General features: G+C 37.0%; 2 protein-coding genes across 6 annotated transcripts; one reads left to right on the forward strand and one right to left on the reverse strand.

Moving 5' to 3' along the window:
• Positions 1-2,440: 2,440 nt before the first annotated feature.
• Positions 2,441-6,706, forward strand: chrm1b (cholinergic receptor, muscarinic 1b). The gene is made up of 2 exons (XM_052556927.1): positions 2,441-2,634; positions 4,270-6,706. The coding sequence occupies exon 2, from the start codon at positions 4,394-4,396 to the stop codon at positions 5,888-5,890; it is 1,497 nt and encodes a 498-aa protein (XP_052412887.1). The 5' UTR covers positions 2,441-2,634; positions 4,270-4,393; the 3' UTR covers positions 5,891-6,706.
• Positions 6,707-7,334: 628 nt separating this feature from the next.
• LOC127958136 (zinc finger protein ubi-d4) lies at positions 7,335-17,805 on the reverse strand. 5 transcript variants are annotated; one of them, XM_052556930.1, is made up of 12 exons: positions 17,666-17,805; positions 15,370-15,530; positions 14,702-14,809; positions 14,312-14,490; positions 14,109-14,201; positions 13,912-13,993; positions 13,230-13,271; positions 11,309-11,446; positions 10,770-10,901; positions 10,571-10,683; positions 10,331-10,412; positions 7,335-9,388 (listed from the first exon to the last, which is right to left on the reverse strand). In XM_052556930.1, exons 1-12 carry the CDS (start codon positions 17,695-17,697, stop codon positions 9,306-9,308), a joined length of 1,245 nt encoding a protein of 414 aa, XP_052412890.1. In that variant the 5' UTR covers positions 17,698-17,805; the 3' UTR covers positions 7,335-9,305. The 5 variants fall into 5 exon arrangements, with proteins under 5 accessions (XP_052412890.1, XP_052412888.1, XP_052412889.1 ...); XM_052556928.1 differs by having other exon boundaries at positions 15,328-15,530; XM_052556929.1 differs by lacking the exon at positions 17,666-17,805 and adding an exon at positions 15,597-15,631 and having other exon boundaries at positions 15,328-15,530.
• Positions 17,806-18,069: the final 264 nt, after the last annotated feature.

Below are 18,069 nucleotides of genomic sequence, written 5' to 3' on the forward strand. Positions count from 1 at the left end.
GGCCTGAATGTTTTCATTTTTTATTATTTTTATTATTCTATTTTTTTTTTTTTTTTTTTTTTTTTGAGAATACACACTCATAAAAGTTTGTGACTTGCTGCTTGGATTGTAGTTTCTGTATGCATGGATCAGAACAGGATACATTGATCAAACGTTTCCTCAACTGATCAGTATCGAGTCAAACAGCACATTTTGGGGATCATACTTACATTAACACATTAAACATTAATTAAGAAAAAAACATTGTGATCAAACATACTGCAGTGCCTGCCTGTATCATGGCATCCATCTACTGCTCCTAAACAGTTTTTCTTACCCCTGCAATGGGCATTATACAAGTAACAACCTATTAAAAAATAAAGGAAACACTGTAAAATTTTTACCTTAGGCTTTGCTTGACCAACCTCACAACTGTCAAGCCCCTTTTTACGAGACAAAACACAGAGATTCTAAGCATACGTTTATTTATACAACATTTCTCACCTCTTTCCCTTTTGCTCCCACCTCTTCCTTATGTTCATGGGGTCTTTTACTTCCATCTTCACTCAACAGCATAACTGTCGTTTACCCTGACTACAATATGACATCTGTTAACAACTGATTGTCTTCATTGGAAATACATAAATATACATAGGGGAGAGTGAGGTAAGATGAGCAGTAACGTGTGCAACAGTGCACATATTTTAAGTGACCAGATAGCATTCTGTGATTAAAGGAGCAGATTTGTTCCTTGCATGTCAGACTAAGGTAAAATAACGTAAAGAGAATAACAAAACAAAATATCTAGAAAAATATATCAACAATAACATAGTTTGGCTTGGCTAAAGATTAAACTGACTACTTAAACATGCACTTTTTCCAAAATAAGAGACATATTCATAGTTTGGCTTGGCTAAAGATTAAACTGACTACTTAAACATGCACTTTTTCCAAAATTAGAGACATATTCATCAGAAATGGTGGTTCAGCTTTCAGCATTATTATTCTCTCATATACTATATATTACAGATATTTTTTCACATACTTAACAACTATAGAATAAGTGGGTTGGGTGGGGGGAGTAGTTGGTGACTTGGTCAGGGAAATTTACAACCAAATACGCAAAGTACCATTACACTGGCTTGATTCAGAATTTTAGGGCAAATGGACCTTAATTCTTGGAAATAAACAAAGGGTGCCCTTACCAAGTGAAATCTAAGTCTTTTTTTTTTTTTTCAGTGAAATGACGCATGATTTTTTAATGTTCCACAAATGTTTAAAAAAAATCTAACCATTACACAGCCAGGAACCCTCCAAGGAGGAAGTAATACTTCTTTGTAATTTGTGATTGGAATGGTGAGCAGATACATGTAGACACTTGTTCTAAACATGAAGGAAATTTGATAGAATTTTACCCATGTTTCTAAATGGTTAATAAATATATTTAATAAAATAAAAAAAAGAGTTTACAACAGATAGCTTAATGATGTGAACTTTCCTTTAGAATTTCAGTGTAGCAGTAATTGGTATATTCATTTAGTTTTTATTCCTCATTTCTCCCAACCTATAGGGCACCTTTAATTAAACATGGCAAATCTTACCTCACAATTAATAAATGAGCTGTTCATGTGTTTGTTTTCTGCTACAACAGCACTGCAGGAGTGTGAGAAAGAGAGATGATTACTGATTAACTACAAAGGTGTAGTCTGTAAAGAGTCTATAAGGCAAACAATATATTAATATATGTCATCTAATGGTCTCAATCAAGAGTGTCACATTAAATGACAACAGAGGAAATTAAAAGTTGTGGAAATGAAAAAACTGTGAATTGCAAATTTGTTTTACATAAAACATGCTGATAAACTGTTTGCTAAGTATACAATGACCAGGTTTTATGCACTACTTTCCGCTCACCTGTATCATCAGTTTACGTCACAATTCTGTCTAAATGAGAACAGATTTATAGCAAGTCTTAAACTCCATAAATGAAACAAAACACAATTTCACATGACTATATATTATATTCTTGTTTTCTATTTAAATCTGGCTGTGGATTGTACAGCTACCTCACGAATGTTAAATGTAAACCTCATAGTGTACATGTATTAACCCATCATCTGGAAGAAACCCAGGTTATTTGTACATCAAGTATTATATATAAACCAAGGGAAAGAAAAAAACAGTGTGGCTCCCAATTGTTGTAATACACCATATTCTTGTTTATAAATGAGGGTGAATGGTCATAACCCATCAGCGTTCAGAGCTCATTTGAGGTAAACATGAAGAGAGGTGTCCCTGCACATTGTCACCCGGGGCTTTGAGTGTGAACAGTTAGCAGCCTTTCATTCAGTATTTACATGTATTATGACAGGCAGCTATTTCCGCCGCTGAAGCTCAGGTCCTCCAGCCAGAGGACATATAGTCACCTCTAGCCAGATGGAGATGTGATGATGAGCTACAACAACTCTTTTCTGTTACTAGGATTTTCTTCAAGTCAGACACAACCGTGGAAGTAGCTGTTTTTTGTGTACTGGTTATCATTGAAGAATCACCAATGGCATCAGGGGTTATCATGCATCATCTTACAGTGGACACCTGGAGAAAATTGATACATTTACAGCTTATAACCTCAAATGTACAATTTAAGGGTAAAAGGTAAGTGACCATTTATTAATACACTTGGTATATTAATCATGTTTTCAACTACTGCTATTCTGTTAATCGATTGCCATTTCATGGCCACTGTTATTTAAAACTGAATTATAATAAGACTTTCTGGAGATTTTCAGGTCAAACATAGGGACTCAGGTCATAGCCTGTAAATCAGCATTTTCTAATAAAAATGGGTGAATTTGCATCTACGGGAAAGCCATGTGTCCACCACATAGTCTGTAATATGTCTATATTAATATGATTAGAGAATCCAAAAAGGAATTGATGAATTGTATTTCTGTACTTCACATTTAATCGGTATATTAAATGGCTACACAAACTGACCACCATGAAAAAGCCTTAATCTGAGTCCAAATAAAAATAAAATAATAATTTGTGCTTTTTTCGACTTAAAAGAGAAAGCAAACGATCTCTGCATAGTATCAATGAACCTGACAAACAACTATTTTGCAAATGTTTTAGAAAACATTTTCCTCAAAAAAAAAAAAAATGTAAAGGCTTTGGTATAACTAATATTTGTTGACTCTTACAAAACACCAGACACACGTTTATGAGTTGTTCAAAAGTTTGAGAAGATTTTTTTATGTTTTTTTAAAGACATTTCTTATGCTCGTCAAAGATGCATTTATTTGATCAAAGATAAAGGATAAAAAAAATTTAATATGAGACCTTGGACCACAGAACCAGTCTTAAGTCACTGGGTATATTTTTAGCAATAGCCAAAAAAATATTTTATGGGTCAAAATTATTGATTTTTCTCTTATGCCCAAAATCATTAGGATATTAAGTAAATATCATGTCCCATGAAGATATTTATTAAATTTCCTACCGTAAATATATCAAAACTTAATTTTTGATTTGTAATATGCTTTGCTACGTACTTCATTTGGACAACTTCAAGGGCGATTTTCTCAGTATTTAGATTTTTTTGCACCGTCAGATTCCAGATGTTCAAAAAGTTTTATCTTAGCCAAATATTGTTCGATCCTAATAAACCATGCATCAATGGGAAGCTTATTTATTCAGCTTTCAGATGATGTATACATCTCAATTTTGAAAAATTGACACCTATTGTGAGATATTTTTGCAATTTAAAAGAACTGCTTTCTGTTTTAATACGTTAAAATATAATGTATTCCTATGATGCAAAGCTGAATTTTCATCAGTGTTTACTCCATGATCTTTCAGAAATCATTTTAATATGCCAATTCATTATCAGTGTTGGAAACAGTTATGCTGCTTAATATTTATTTATTATTATTTTATGTATTTATTTCTGGAACCTGTGGTTCTTTGATGAATAAAAGAAATAATAGCATTTATTTAAAACTGAAAGATTTGTATCAATATACACTACTGAAGGTTTTGGTCCGTAATTTGTTTTTCTTAATTTTTTTTTTTTTTTTTTTTACATGTTTTTTTATCAAGGATGTGATAAATGATAAAGATTAAGGTATATGATTTTAATAAGTGAATGAGGCTCATTGGTAAACAGTAAAGCTATTTATTACATATAAGAAAAGGTCTGAGTATAGTTCTTTAAACAGTCATCACCTCAAAAGGCCTGAGGGGAAAAAAATGCTTTAAAAAAACGTACCTTTCTGTCTTTCTTATCAGAACACGGACCCACAGAGCACCCCTGGTGTTCAGAATCAGTAATGCAAGAGAAAACTTTCTGCTTTTCCCCCTGAAGAATGCATTTGCCCCTTCAAGGATCTGATGTTGTGTCTCACCCGGGAACATGAACAACACTTGCATCTCACACACAGCTAACCTTACCATGACTCCTCTCGGGGGTCATCAGGTTTGGGAGGTGGTTCTGATCGTGCTCGTGACTGGACCCCTGTCTCTTATCACCATCCTGGGCAACTCCTTAGTGGTCATCTCCGTCCGGGTCAACAGTCAGTTACAGACCATCAGTAACTACTATCTTCTGAGTCTGGCGGTGGCAGACTTGATCTTGGGTACGGTGTCAATGAATCTATATACTGCATACATAATCATGGGCCGCTGGACACTGGGACATCTAGCTTGCGATCTGTGGTTGACACTTGACTATGTAGTGAGCAATGCATCAGTAATGAACCTGCTGGTCATAAGCTTCGACAGATACTTCGCAGTCACACGACCACTGACTTATCGAACAAAGCGAACTCCGAAGACAGCAGCAGCATGGATCGCTCTCGCATGGGTGGTGTCGTTTGTGCTATGGGGCCCTGCTATCTTGTTTTGGCCTCATGTGGTTGGACGACCATCTGGAGCTGAAGCCCAGGCCTGTTCTATCCCATTCTTGAAGGTTCCTCCACTTGCTTACGGTACTGCATTCGCTGCATTCTACCTACCAGTCACTATCATGATCATTCTTTATTGGCGAATTTATTGGGAAATTGAGAACAGAGCAAAAGGACTCGCTGGTTTTGTCGGGGCTGTGAAGAACCCTAGAAATGTTTTGGATGGGTTGGACAAACATTCAGTGCATCAAACCAGTACCAAGAGCAACTTAAGTCGCTCAAAGGAAACAAATTGGAGAAAAGGACAAGGTAAAACCAAAGACAAGTCTGTTGGGTGTTTCAATTCAACGGAAAACAAAACTGCAGCCATTTTGCAGAAGTCAGCTCATGAGAGTTACAAGGCGGCTTACAGCAACAGTAACTGGAACACTAGAGACGAGGACGACAGCGCCTTGTCCTCTTCGACAGACGAGGAACATGAGCAGAACATCAAGGCGAGAGCATCTTCATCCAATCCAACTGCAACTGAGTTGAAGGATCTGCAAAGTAGAACGGAGGACACCAAAGATGTGCAAGAGTTCAACTCATCAGCTGGATGTCCCACCAGACTCCAGTTCCACTTAAAACCACCCCAAAAGTCAGACCACAGCATTTGCCACCAGCTCAGAGCTAAACATCGCATCAATATGATCATTAAAGAGAAAAAAGCGGCCCGGACACTAAGTGCCATCTTGTCGGCTTTCATCCTCACGTGGATGCCATACAACATCATGGTTTTGGCTTCCATTTCATACTGTGTGCCAGAAAAGCTCTGGCAGCTGGGATACTGGCTGTGTTATGTAAACAGCACGGTCAACCCCATGTGCTACGCCCTCTGCAACGAGTCCTTCCGGGTCACCTTCAAGGCACTGCTACTTTGTCGGTGTGGAGATAAACGAAAGTGGGACACAAACAGCTGGAATCGCCATGCCTCTATGAGCCAGAATAAGTCTTGCAGTAACGTGTAATCGTTCACTCTGTCATTTATCATTTTATAGCACGGGTGCTTTTAATTGCTCAATGATCCAGAAACAGTGCTTCAACAGGCAGACACTTTTTTTCTAGGGAATAATATAGAGTTTGTGTTAACTCTGAATATGACTTCTGATTCAGATTGACTTCTATATTTGAAAGACTTTGTGCATGCCTCTGCTTTTAGACATTACACTGTCACTGTAAAACTGCTCGCTTCTGAATCTTGTCAGACACTAATGGGAAGTTACTTAGCCTTGTGGTCTGTATGTCTTTGGCTACATCAAATGTTGTAATAGTACTTTAAGATCCAACAAAAATAAAAATCTATGGCATGTTATTTTAAAATGCCTAGACACAATTATTAAAGAAAACATTTAGCAGCCACTTGACAACAACAATATTGAAAACTTCTTCTGATGATTTGTTGAATGTGCTTATTAAATAATACTTTCAAAATAAATATAAATTCAATAAATAAAGATCTATTTTGTAAATAGCAAAAGTAGTGGTTCTCAAAAAAGGGACAGGGGCTTAAAAGGGGACCTCAGCAAATTTCCAAGAAATACTGAAGACGACTTAAAAACAAGCGTTAAACCCAGTCAAGATATTTCTTAATTCACCCTAAAACATTTGGAATTTGAATCTAATTCTAATTATTTTAGTTCTAATTGATTTTAGTTGAGTTTAATCTGTGGACACTCCTAATTTCAGTAAATTAAATAGGGGCTTTATGTATTAATTGTAAATGTACAAAACACAGGTACTGAACAAGTTAACAAGAACTCATGAACACAACATATACAGTTATGTGGGTTTTATTTTTCTTGGGGGAAAAAAAAAAAACAAAAAAAAAGTGTACAATTCACACACCAAAAAAAGAATCCTCCAAAACCAACCCAACAAACAATAAAAAAATTTAAGCAAAATTAAATTACAAAAGAAAATAAACAAGAAAATAAATGGCCACTTTGTCTTTAGATAAAGGTTGTAGTAAAAATAAATAATAATAATAAAAAAAACGAAACCGGAAAAGTAAACCATTATAATTTCTAATTCTTTTAATAATAGTTATTTGGCGGATACCATAAAGCTGGGTTATCTAATTTCCCATAATTCTTTCCTATGCTGGTACTGTGAGAGTACAACAGAGTGAGTGTGAGCTAAATGTTATGTGTTATGTATAAATGTCCATGTACGGTAGACATGCAGAAGCTAAACTGAGAATGAAAAATAAAACAATGATAAGATCCTGTGAATGTTATGAATGCCATTAGCAATAATTAATGTATCAGTATCTGATATAAGCCTAAACCTTTATGGAGGTCTGCAGTTATTTTGAAACTGAAGACTAACAGAGTACACAGAACTCATCTCAGGTCAATTCACTTCTTCATTCGGTATACATTTACAAAGAACAGGGTTAAAGAGCCGACTGTGTGCAGTGCTCCAGATTTATTCTTTAAACAAAGGAAGTTTTGGCTGGACTGTGAAGGTAAATGGCAATAGAAGACAGGGAAATGCTGAAAACATTTGAAACAGGCTGTATATCTGCCTCAGCTTGCTCTAGGAAGTCAGACTAAGCTCTGGCAAATTCAGCAAATACCACACTTCACATCTGTATCGAATTGAGTTTAGCACTGGGTCACTTTCTGTCTTCACTACAATAATTCAATCAATAATTAAAAACTACAATTCTGTCACCGTTTAGTTACCCTCATGGCATTCAGAAGCTGTATGACTTACTTTTTCCTGTGGAATGCTAGAGAAGATATTTTGATATTATGTTTTGTGCATAAAACAGGAGTCAATGGTGACCAAAACAAACATTTCTAGTTTCCTTTTATGTTCCACAGAAGAAAGTTATACCGGTTTGACAAAAAGGAATGACAATTTTACCAGTTTCCTTAAAAACTAGAGTTAAATGGCACATATCTGATGCCATAAAGATGTCAATACAGACCTCATATTAAAGGACTTAAAGCAGTCTCTTGGTTAAGTCATACTAAAATAAATGTACTGTCTAACCAAGCATGTGACGCTCAAAGTCATTCTGATATCTCTGTTCCTCAATGGTGGTTTCTGGGTATACTGATTAAACGGTTATTTAACACAGCTCACATTCAGAGGCAGACCTGTTTGTTTCAATATCCTACACAAGCTGGCAATTGGCAATTTAATGTTAATCTAATAAAATAATATGGTTATGTCATATGTATGACTGTAATTAATGAAATGTCTTCACAGTAAACATGACAGTTATGGCAAGTTTTTGTCCACATATTTCCTTACAGTATAGAAATCTTTTTGACCATTCTTGGTAGAATCTATCAAACTATGAACATCCACAAACTGACCTCAGTGTAGCCTGCAATACATTGTTCTAGATCTCAATTAATTGCCGGTTATTATAGTTTTTCAACGTTCTTTTATACTGGACTTTTTCTTTTTTAGTCCTCTTTCAATCCTATTCCTCGTTTACCTGATGTCTTAACCACCTTTAATTAAATTTTAACCAATTTTTGAAGGGCGTCTTAAAATGCAAAAATTAACAATATAACAATGTAATTTAAAATCACTAGCCTTACCTGCACCCTTAACCCATTAGTTAGTAAAGACTGCTAGACTCTGTGCTTCAGTGGCATATACAGATGCTATTATTACCACCAAAAAAAAATAAAAAAACTCCAAGCAACTCCCATCACAATAAACCTTTTTCTACTGTTTAAGATCTTAAATACGGCACACCTTTATATGCATTACAAATGTATAAATATACAAAAACACATTGTTTCTTTTCTATTTTGCTTATTATGAACAAGCATTGGCATGCTGATTGATTTCAACTATTCCTCTCCGAGATAAGCACAGTGTCAGTACAGACAGATTATTTTGGATATGGCTGAATATGCAATATTTATTGTGGCTGATATAAACTGCAGCTAATTATTTGTTTTCTGTTAAACAGTGTGTGCAGGAACAGGTGGAAATATCAGGTCTAATATGAGCAGGAACTCAAAAACAGAGTCATAATATTCTCATAGTGACTTCCTCCAAGTATGTACTGCTGTAAGGGTCGAGAGAGTTTCTGGCTGGCTTTGACGTTTGCTATGGAAGAGCTGTGTTAGTTGTGGGGTGGCTAATAGTTGAAAACAAAGAGCAGGGGTAGTTTGAAGCTTGGAACTGTGTAACAGTCATACAGAGATCAAACCTGCTGAGATGTGAAAGAACTAAGAGAAAGAGGGCACACTTTTTCTCACTCCCTCTATTTGTGTCTGTGGGGCTGGGCAAGGTGGCCGACCCTTTTCTGTTTCACTACAACTTTTGTTTGATCTGTTTCATTCGCTTAAACTGAACAGACGAATCTTGGAGGAAACTATGAGAAAGAGGGTCTGTTTTTCCAAAAGGCCATCATGAGGGCGGTGCATTCTGATTCTGGTATATAGAGGCCTTCTCTTTCAGGAGAGCCAAACACAGATGACAACTCCAACTTCCTGTAAAGAATAGAATAAGGTAATTATTCACTTGTGATAACACTTGATAAATGAACGTATAATCTCATTCATATTGTTCTTTGAACTAAATTGACCTTTTTATCCAAACAAATGCATGATTCAGCTCTATGTTAAGGCTGGTGATACACTACATGACTTTAAAAATCTGATTTAAAATCTTACAGATTTGAAAAACACTAGGCATCACACACTTGCTGTAAACAGTCACAGAAGAAAAACTGGGAATCGTACACTTAACGACTGAGGATCACATATTACCAGACTTTCAAGTAATTTCATGAAACCCATGCCTATTTGCTAGAAGACACATGACAAAATGAAAACAATGTGTTCAGTTCAAAATATTAAACATGTATATTGTGCGAATGGATGCACTGACAGTCTAAAGCTAAAAAAAATATCTGCGACCATCATTCACCATGCAGTTTTCTATTAAATTAAATAGTAAACTCAAACTCAAATCTTGCTCTGACTTTCGGCAATTGCGTCAACTTGCTCAGACTGTAAATCAGAGCACAAATCTGGGGCACAATAACAGTGTATTCCAGCCTTAAGTCAGTTCTACGTGTTTTGATGAGCATTGGCTACTGCTCAAAACGTACTCCTGTGATAGCAATGTTGAAATTCAGTTTTCAGTGTCATATGATCATTCAGGAATCATTTTGATATGCTGATTTGGTGCTCAAGAAACATTTCATATTATAATCACTCTACAACTGGAAACCTAAGACCAGTACTCTTTCATGAACAGAAAGCTCAATGGAATTTAACATTCTAATGTCTTTAATGTCACTTTTGATCAGTTTAATGCATTCTTGCTAAGTAAAAGGTATTCATAAAAAATAAAATAAAACAAATACATAAAATGTACCCCCAAACTTTAACAGTGGTGTGTGTATTATTGCATGTTGCTTTATTTACCTTCAGGAGGTTCAGACATAGGGGGCGAGAGGCAGTACATGTGGTATCCTCGATCACAGTCATCACAGAACAACAGCTGGTCCTGTAGCAAAGCATAAGAAACTACTTCACAGACAATCCAAACAGGGATGCATAATGAACCGAGGGAGGGAACCGTTTTACACATTAATTGTCTCTTTGGAAGTTATGTAAAATACAGTTGATACATTTTTATGGTTGGATAGTGGTTACCAAACTCACATCATTTTCTGAGGTTCCACACATATTACAGCACTTGCATTCAATGCACTGCCAGCGATAGGTTTTCACAGCAGCCATCATCACTGGAGTGAACTGCAGACACGAGGGGTGACCTGAGAACAGAGAATCAGTCAGTGATAATTTGGTCGAGAAAAATCCAAAGAAAGCAAGCAGGTGAAAGTATGTGTGGTTGTTTTACCAGAACGGCCACAATCTGAGCAGGACACAAGCTCTTCTGATTGGCCGGTTTTCTGGTTCATGCTGGAATCTCCCAGACAAAAATCACAGTACTTGTTTGGCAGAGCCAAACCATCTGGACCCTTCTTAGGAGCTGATAGAATGACAGAAAGAGGAAAGAATACCCATTATCACTCATACCATTCAATGAAAATGACACAATACAACACTACCCCTACAAGCTAAAACATTTGTTTAAAACTTAGTTTACTATCACGTTGCTGGCATTTTAAGGTCCTGTGGGATGCTGCCTACATAAAGCATTCCACTGCTCACTTACAAGCTTTCATTTAGAGCGCCACCGTAGAAGGCAGCCAAAGCACTTCACATGGTTTTGAAACAAATCCAAAGTGTATGACACTGTGCCAACCAGTTAGTTTATAAGAAATATACTTTTAGTTATACTGGCAATAGATTGTGTAAAATATTTCATGCCACTCAAAGAGACAGTTAAATGGCCTCTGTTCAGTTGGCTACCAGAGTCTGTGATTAATCACTTACTCTTGGGTTCGTCTTGTTGGGGTGGCGTAGGTTCGCGAATGTCCATCTCATCTTTCTCCTCCCCCTCCTCCTCAGCCAAGTGAGAATGGGCGTAATGATAACTGAGACCAGGCCTATTCTTATAGCGCTTCCCACAGACTTCAAACATACACACACACACACACACACACACAGAGAGAGAGCACAATCATGGGTTATAAGCACCTGTAATTGTCATTATGCACTGTAACATCATCTGTACTTTAGCACATGGGGCACTACTGCTTCACACCAAAAGCTCTCTCATGCATGAGAGGTCAATCCACAGTTCCTGGCTCACCAGATGCTCATTAATTCTCATTCTTCAACAGCATGGCAAGTGTTTATATGCTCCATTCTGTTAGAGAACTCCTTTAGTTTTCAACACCAGACAGCTATTTGTTCAGAATATCACAACTTTCACTTTTGTGTAAACTATCCCTTTAAAACCACAATCACTACACATTCAGTAAATGGGAGTCATTTTGCAATTTAAAAGCAGAGGCACTATTTCAGCCTAAACAGATAAGGAATGAGAAAAACAGGGAGTGACCTGGAGATGAAGAGAAGGATGAGTATTAACAAGCAACGATGTAAAAAAATTATAAATGAGAGAGTTGCAGAAAGACAACACTGAGCAGGTAATGAAGCACAAAGACAGTTGAATAATAGAGGGAGATAAAGAGAAGGAATTTACATTTCTAACAATTAATATCAACATGGGGGGGGGGTATATTTCAAAATACTGTCATTTTTGTGACAATAGCTAATTTTTAGAAAATTATTTGTGAAAAAGGAGTATGCGAGTGTGCAAAGAGGAGAAATGTAGAGTACATTCAATTGTATACTAGGAATATAATAGCACAAAGCACTGAAGTCTAAAAAAGATTGAAATACATCACAGCTGATTTAATACATACTAAACAAACCAATTGCAATAATGTTGTTTTTGATACTAGACATTGATATACTCTACTGTTCAAATTGAGTTAGGTATTAACTTTTTTTAAATAAATTATTTTTTTAAAGCAAGTATGCATTAAAGTGACCAAATGTGACAGTAAAAGTTTTTTACATTACAAGGAGATTTCTATTTAAAATAAATACTGCATATCAACATTGATAACAGAAATAAATGTTTCTTTGAGCACCAAATCAGCATACTAGAATGATTTCTGAAGGATCATGCGACACTGAAAACTAGAATAAGAGATGCTGAAAATTCAGTTTTTGATTTCAAGTTCAAATCTTAAAATGTATTTTTTTTATTGTTATTTTAAATTGTAATATTACTTACAATAATGGTACAGTTTTACTGTATTTGAAATCAAATACATGCAGTCTTGGTGCACAAAAGAGGTGAGCTAAAATTCTTTCTGACCCCAAACATTCAAAGAGTATTGTAATATTTTATCGCTAGTTCCTTGGTGATACTTATCAAGAACCATGTTAGTTGCTTGTAAATTGTTAGTAAATTTTTAGTAACAGAAAGTTGTAAGTATAAATAGTTCACAATGAGAGCAACTCAGTCTGGGAAGTAATATTATATCATGGTGTCACAAACAACCCGCGTGAACGTGTCTTAACATTTCACATGGCCCAGAGGCAGTAAAGCTTGTTTGGGGGGTGGGGGTTTCTGTGCAAAAATGTCTTCCTGTGAAGCTGCGGTCACATTTAACGCCGTTTAGACAGTTTTCCTTACACAAATAACATGTAGCCATCAATAACCCCTAGTTTCAAAAAGGTTCAGTGCAATTCTGACAGGCACAAATCATGTTTGCAATGCACACAAAATAAAGAGAAAGAGGGAAACCAAGACATGAGCAGGTGGGGAAAGAAAAGAAAAATACATAAAGGAATGAGAAATGGATAACTAGATGGAGAGAGAAAGAGAGACATATACCTCTTTCGGAAGATTTTGAAATATGCTTTTGTTTGAAAGTGTCTGAAAGAGAGAAAAAGAGAAAGAAAAGGGAGAGAAAGAAAGACAGAAAGACTCAAAGACTGACAACAAGAATCAGGAAATCAGGAAAAATTAACTCATAAAGAACATCTGCATCACAGTATCATGACACATTTAAGGGCAAAGACACAAATGCTGAGAATAGAGATCCAGAACTATGAAAGAACACCACCAAACCTGAAACCAAATGGATATCAAGTAGACATTGTCCTCTGGTTTAGAAGATTACGTTTACGGGTTCAATATGTGGGATTGGTAAACCACAGCACATAGTATAAAGGAATATGCTTTTTGTTTTCAACAAAATGTATTTATTTATTTATGTACTCCTGGTTTCATGAGTAGACAAGAAAGAGCTAAGTGACTCAAGTTCAGTGTGTCAGATGATGGACGACCTTGAAAATGATAATGTTTGGGGGGTTTTTTTTGCAAGCTTTCATGTGGTGAAGCTCATGATGACAGCTTTGCTGAGAAGGGGTGACACAGATCTTTGATTGTGACTGGATGTGTTACAGTACAGCTCAGCCTTTTTATAGCAAAGAGAAGTCGATCTCCAGATGAGATCACCGAGAGGTCAGCAGGCTGAGTCATGTGGTTTCCTTGAATGCTGTATATGACTCACTGTCACAAGCGTACGGTCGGTCTCGATCCTCCAAAGCAGCTGTTGCTTCTAACTTCTTCCGAGCACTGCTGACACCACGACCCTGTGAAACCGTTGTTATCATAAATGTACCCTTTTAGTGGAGTTTTGTTGACACCAATTAGGTTATGTGTAAATGATATGCACATGCATGCAAGTTTATAAGATCAAGAGTTCACCTTTCCCTTGCCTTTTCCCCGTCTCTTTGGAGTATCTTCTTCATAATCTTCATCATCCAGATCATCTAGAAAATCATCTGGCTCCAAAATTTTCTACAAACACAAAAGAGTGAAAACCAATGAGACAGAATAATTAAGCAAGGCGAGATTTCATTGAAAAACAGTGACAGCTATAATCAAAACCATAGGCTGTTTCTCAGTACCTTCCGGACCCTGCTGCTAGGGTTTAGACCGCCGGAAGAGTACTCTGTAGAGCTGGGATCCTCTTCTGCTGTGCGGAGCTCCAACCCAGATCTTTTGTCCATTGGCTCTCCCTTCAGAAGTGCCTCTAAGCTGCTGCCATCACTGGAGAAAACATCTTTCTTAAGCCCCAGATCCAGCTCTGAAACATACACACGCACATTCACATCCATAGGCAACTGCACAGAGATAGATAGAAATGTCATCAAAACATACAACGGTTAATTACATGGAAATGAAACAAATAGCTGAACTCCAATCTATGAATGGCTTACACACAGGGAATCACAATAAACAACCACAAACAACATATCCCTGTTTTTATTTGACAGAGGAAGTGAGTGGCTGCGTACCGGACTTTAGAGATGGGAAGGCTAAACGAGGGTCCTCTGGGGGGTTAGCCCTCCTCTTCTTTCTCCAGCGTCGTGCTGGATATGTGTACAACTGACCTGGGGCAACACCTTTGGGGAGAGAGTCATGAAAAAGATACATATACATATACATATACATACATATACATATACATATACATATATATATATATATATATATATATATATATATATATATATATATATATATATATACACACACACACACACACACACACACACACACATATCAAAATATAAATAGACCTGGAATCTGAGGGTGAAAAGAAAAAATCTAAATATTAAGAAAATCACCTTTAAAGTTGTCCAAATTAAGTTCTTAGCAATGCATATTAATACTCAAATTACGTTTTTATCAATTTACGGTAGAAAATTTACTAAACATCTTCATGGAAGATGAGCTTTACTTAATATCCTAATGATTTTTGGCATAAAACAAAAATCAATAATTTTGAACCATATAATATATTGTTGACGACTGTTACAAATACAGTCACATAGAAGCATATTTAAACTTGATTGAAATGTTAAAACAACTGGTATTGGTATAAACTAAATTTGGTATACTGCCAACGCTAAAAACCCACTTCTGTTCTGTAAACAGACCACTGCGAGTGAGTGGGTCCCACCTGGTCCTCTGTGCCTTTTCTCCATCCAGAAGTAGCAGTTGCTCTGGGCGACGCCTGTCTGAGAGTCGAGGAAGGGCATCCTGACGCTCCTCTCCGCACACAGACGGGCATTATAGTTGTGACACTGCTCCATAGCGTCCCTGTAATACTGCTCACCCAGCCTACAGACAGAGAAACAAGGCCCATGGTAAATGCAAGTTCAACCAGAGGTGCTTTTTTAAACTCACACAGAGTCTAAAGTAGCCATCTTCTGTCAGGGACAAGCAATAGTGTGTCAACATACACCCCACCACTGCTGCCCTGAAAGCAGCTCAACCCTGTTCAGCTTAGCCACCCGTGTGTGTGTGTGTGTGTGTGTTTGTAAGTAGCAGGAGGTCTTGCAGGCATGCAGCTCAGTCATTGTAACTCTCTCACTCCAGCCACTTAGCAGGTGCTGCTGCCGCCGGTCACCCCGGCAACCGCTAGCTAAAGCCTGAGAGATTAGAGCACAGACGGGCGCTGATGTCACAGAGGATGAATCAAAAGCTTAAAGCTTTGCTGTGTTAGAACCAAGAGCTCTGAGGGGTTTACAGCCCAGACAACAAAACAGCCCTGGGATGATCGCCCGCCTTAAAGACGCCAAAACACAGAGCTGCAGCTTCAAAAGACTCTTGCTCAATGGAAAATCACATTCCACAAACTGGACACTCTGACCACACAAACTGGACACTCTGACCACACAAACACCTGCTTTAAAGATCCACTTGATGGATAGCACCAAATCCAGGTGTAAATGAGGTCCAGTGTCAAACCATATTCGGAGGTAATCAGAAATGTGACCACATTGAAATGGTGGTGTAAACACTAATGCATCCTGATTCCTCCCAGACAATAGCGAATAATCACCTATTCACCTGTCAAAATGCTAAAACATTATACTTGTAATAAAAATAAAAAAAAACAATAATAAAAACTAAATCATGTAACAATGACTAAAACTAAATGTTACATGAAAACTACAAAATCTTAATTTTTATTTGTATGAATCATAATAAAATGAAAAAATTATGAAAAACAGTGCCTGATAGATAGGATCCTCTCCTCTCCACCATTTCTTGAAGGGTGACTATGTGACTGAGCTGGCCAATAAAACCAGCTGGAGAGTAGAGGCTGTGCTTGACTGGATTAGAAAAAAAATAATCATTCTAGAAATATATGTCACGATATGACAAGTGGTCAAAGAAACCACTTAAAATCAAACCACCAAGACAGATGTCAAAGCAGCTGTATACAGGGCTTCTGAGAAAGATTGTACTAGCGGACAAACTGTTAAAGTATGTTACTAGTTGGTATTCTATTAGTTCCGATCACAGAAAATTTCACTGAAATTTTTAAAGAATTGAAAACAATTCTTGGTCTGTTTTGAAGTGCAAATCCTGTTTTCTGTTCCCTTTTCTGACTGTTGCGGATTTGGCTACTGTGTCCTCAACTCAGCAGTCAGGAAAAAAAGTGAGGGCTGAATAAGGAACTGTGTTTTCCGGGAGCTGCCAGGGCTGTCAAAATCGGATCAGAAACTTTTCGTAACTATTTCACTGCCCCTCTTCTAAAAGCTCCTTATTGAACAGCTAATTCTGTGTTTTAAATGAATGAACACGGGCACTTAACAGCCCAGTTTTCACCTAAAACACTTCCCGATTTCAGGACAGTTTGATATGGCAAAAAAAGAAAAAGAACAAGTTTGTATATCACTGGTTATAAAATGGAAATAACTTTCAGACAGAGCAAACTATTTAGCTAATAAAATAAATACAATGTGTCAGGTAAGTGTTCCCTGCTTCAAAATAAGTGATATGAGTATTTCATGTTCACATCCATACATGACAGAACTGCAATCCAATAAAACTGACTGACAGCTGCTGCTTCCAAAACTGAGCTGAGCAGAATAACCAAGCATCAAAAGCACTGACAACCAACTGAATCAAACATTTGAGCGCCTTAACATGGTCCCCGTGGCACTTTATGACACCACTGACATAAACACACTCATTAGAGGAACAGAAAAGCCTCCTACACGCTTTACTCCCTGATTATGCTGAAAGACGGAAGCTAACTGAAGCATTCACACCAGCGGGACACGGCAGCTGCTAGTACAGCTAACTTAACCAGAGCTCGAATAACCTTGTCAAACACGTGTCTTTAGCTATCTTTAAGCAAATTACGCACAAGCACATTACATTGTGTTATTACTTCAAAGTTCTATACCATAATTCAACATGGAAATCTCATATGTAGTCAAATAAGGATGGAAAATACTCACAGCTTGACAACATTCTCTACCACTGCCGCCATCTTGGCTCTACTGTTCTCACGCCGGTGTTCTGCGCTTGCGCAAAAGGAAGCGCCCTAGAGGAAGGTCCTGGGTCAGGGGCGTTCAGGAACACGGGCTTTCATGTTCAAGTTACACACGTTACAGTGCATCCAACAAAAGAGATGTGTTGTCTTTCTAAACCTTTACGACTAGCTTTTCGTGAAACACACACACAAAGTTTAAATATCATGCTGCAAAAACTATCATTAAAGTGGTTCAAACTATTTCGTGATACATCTTCTGAAGCGTTGTTTCAGAAATAAATTGAAATCAGTTTATTAAATGTTTTTTTGTAAACCACATAATTCATTGGAAAGATTCAACTCACATGACTCATGAATCGGACATCGCTG

This window comes from Carassius gibelio, chromosome B5 (assembly GCF_023724105.1).
Source record: "Carassius gibelio isolate Cgi1373 ecotype wild population from Czech Republic chromosome B5, carGib1.2-hapl.c, whole genome shotgun sequence".
Taxonomy (NCBI): domain Eukaryota; kingdom Metazoa; phylum Chordata; class Actinopteri; order Cypriniformes; family Cyprinidae; genus Carassius; species Carassius gibelio.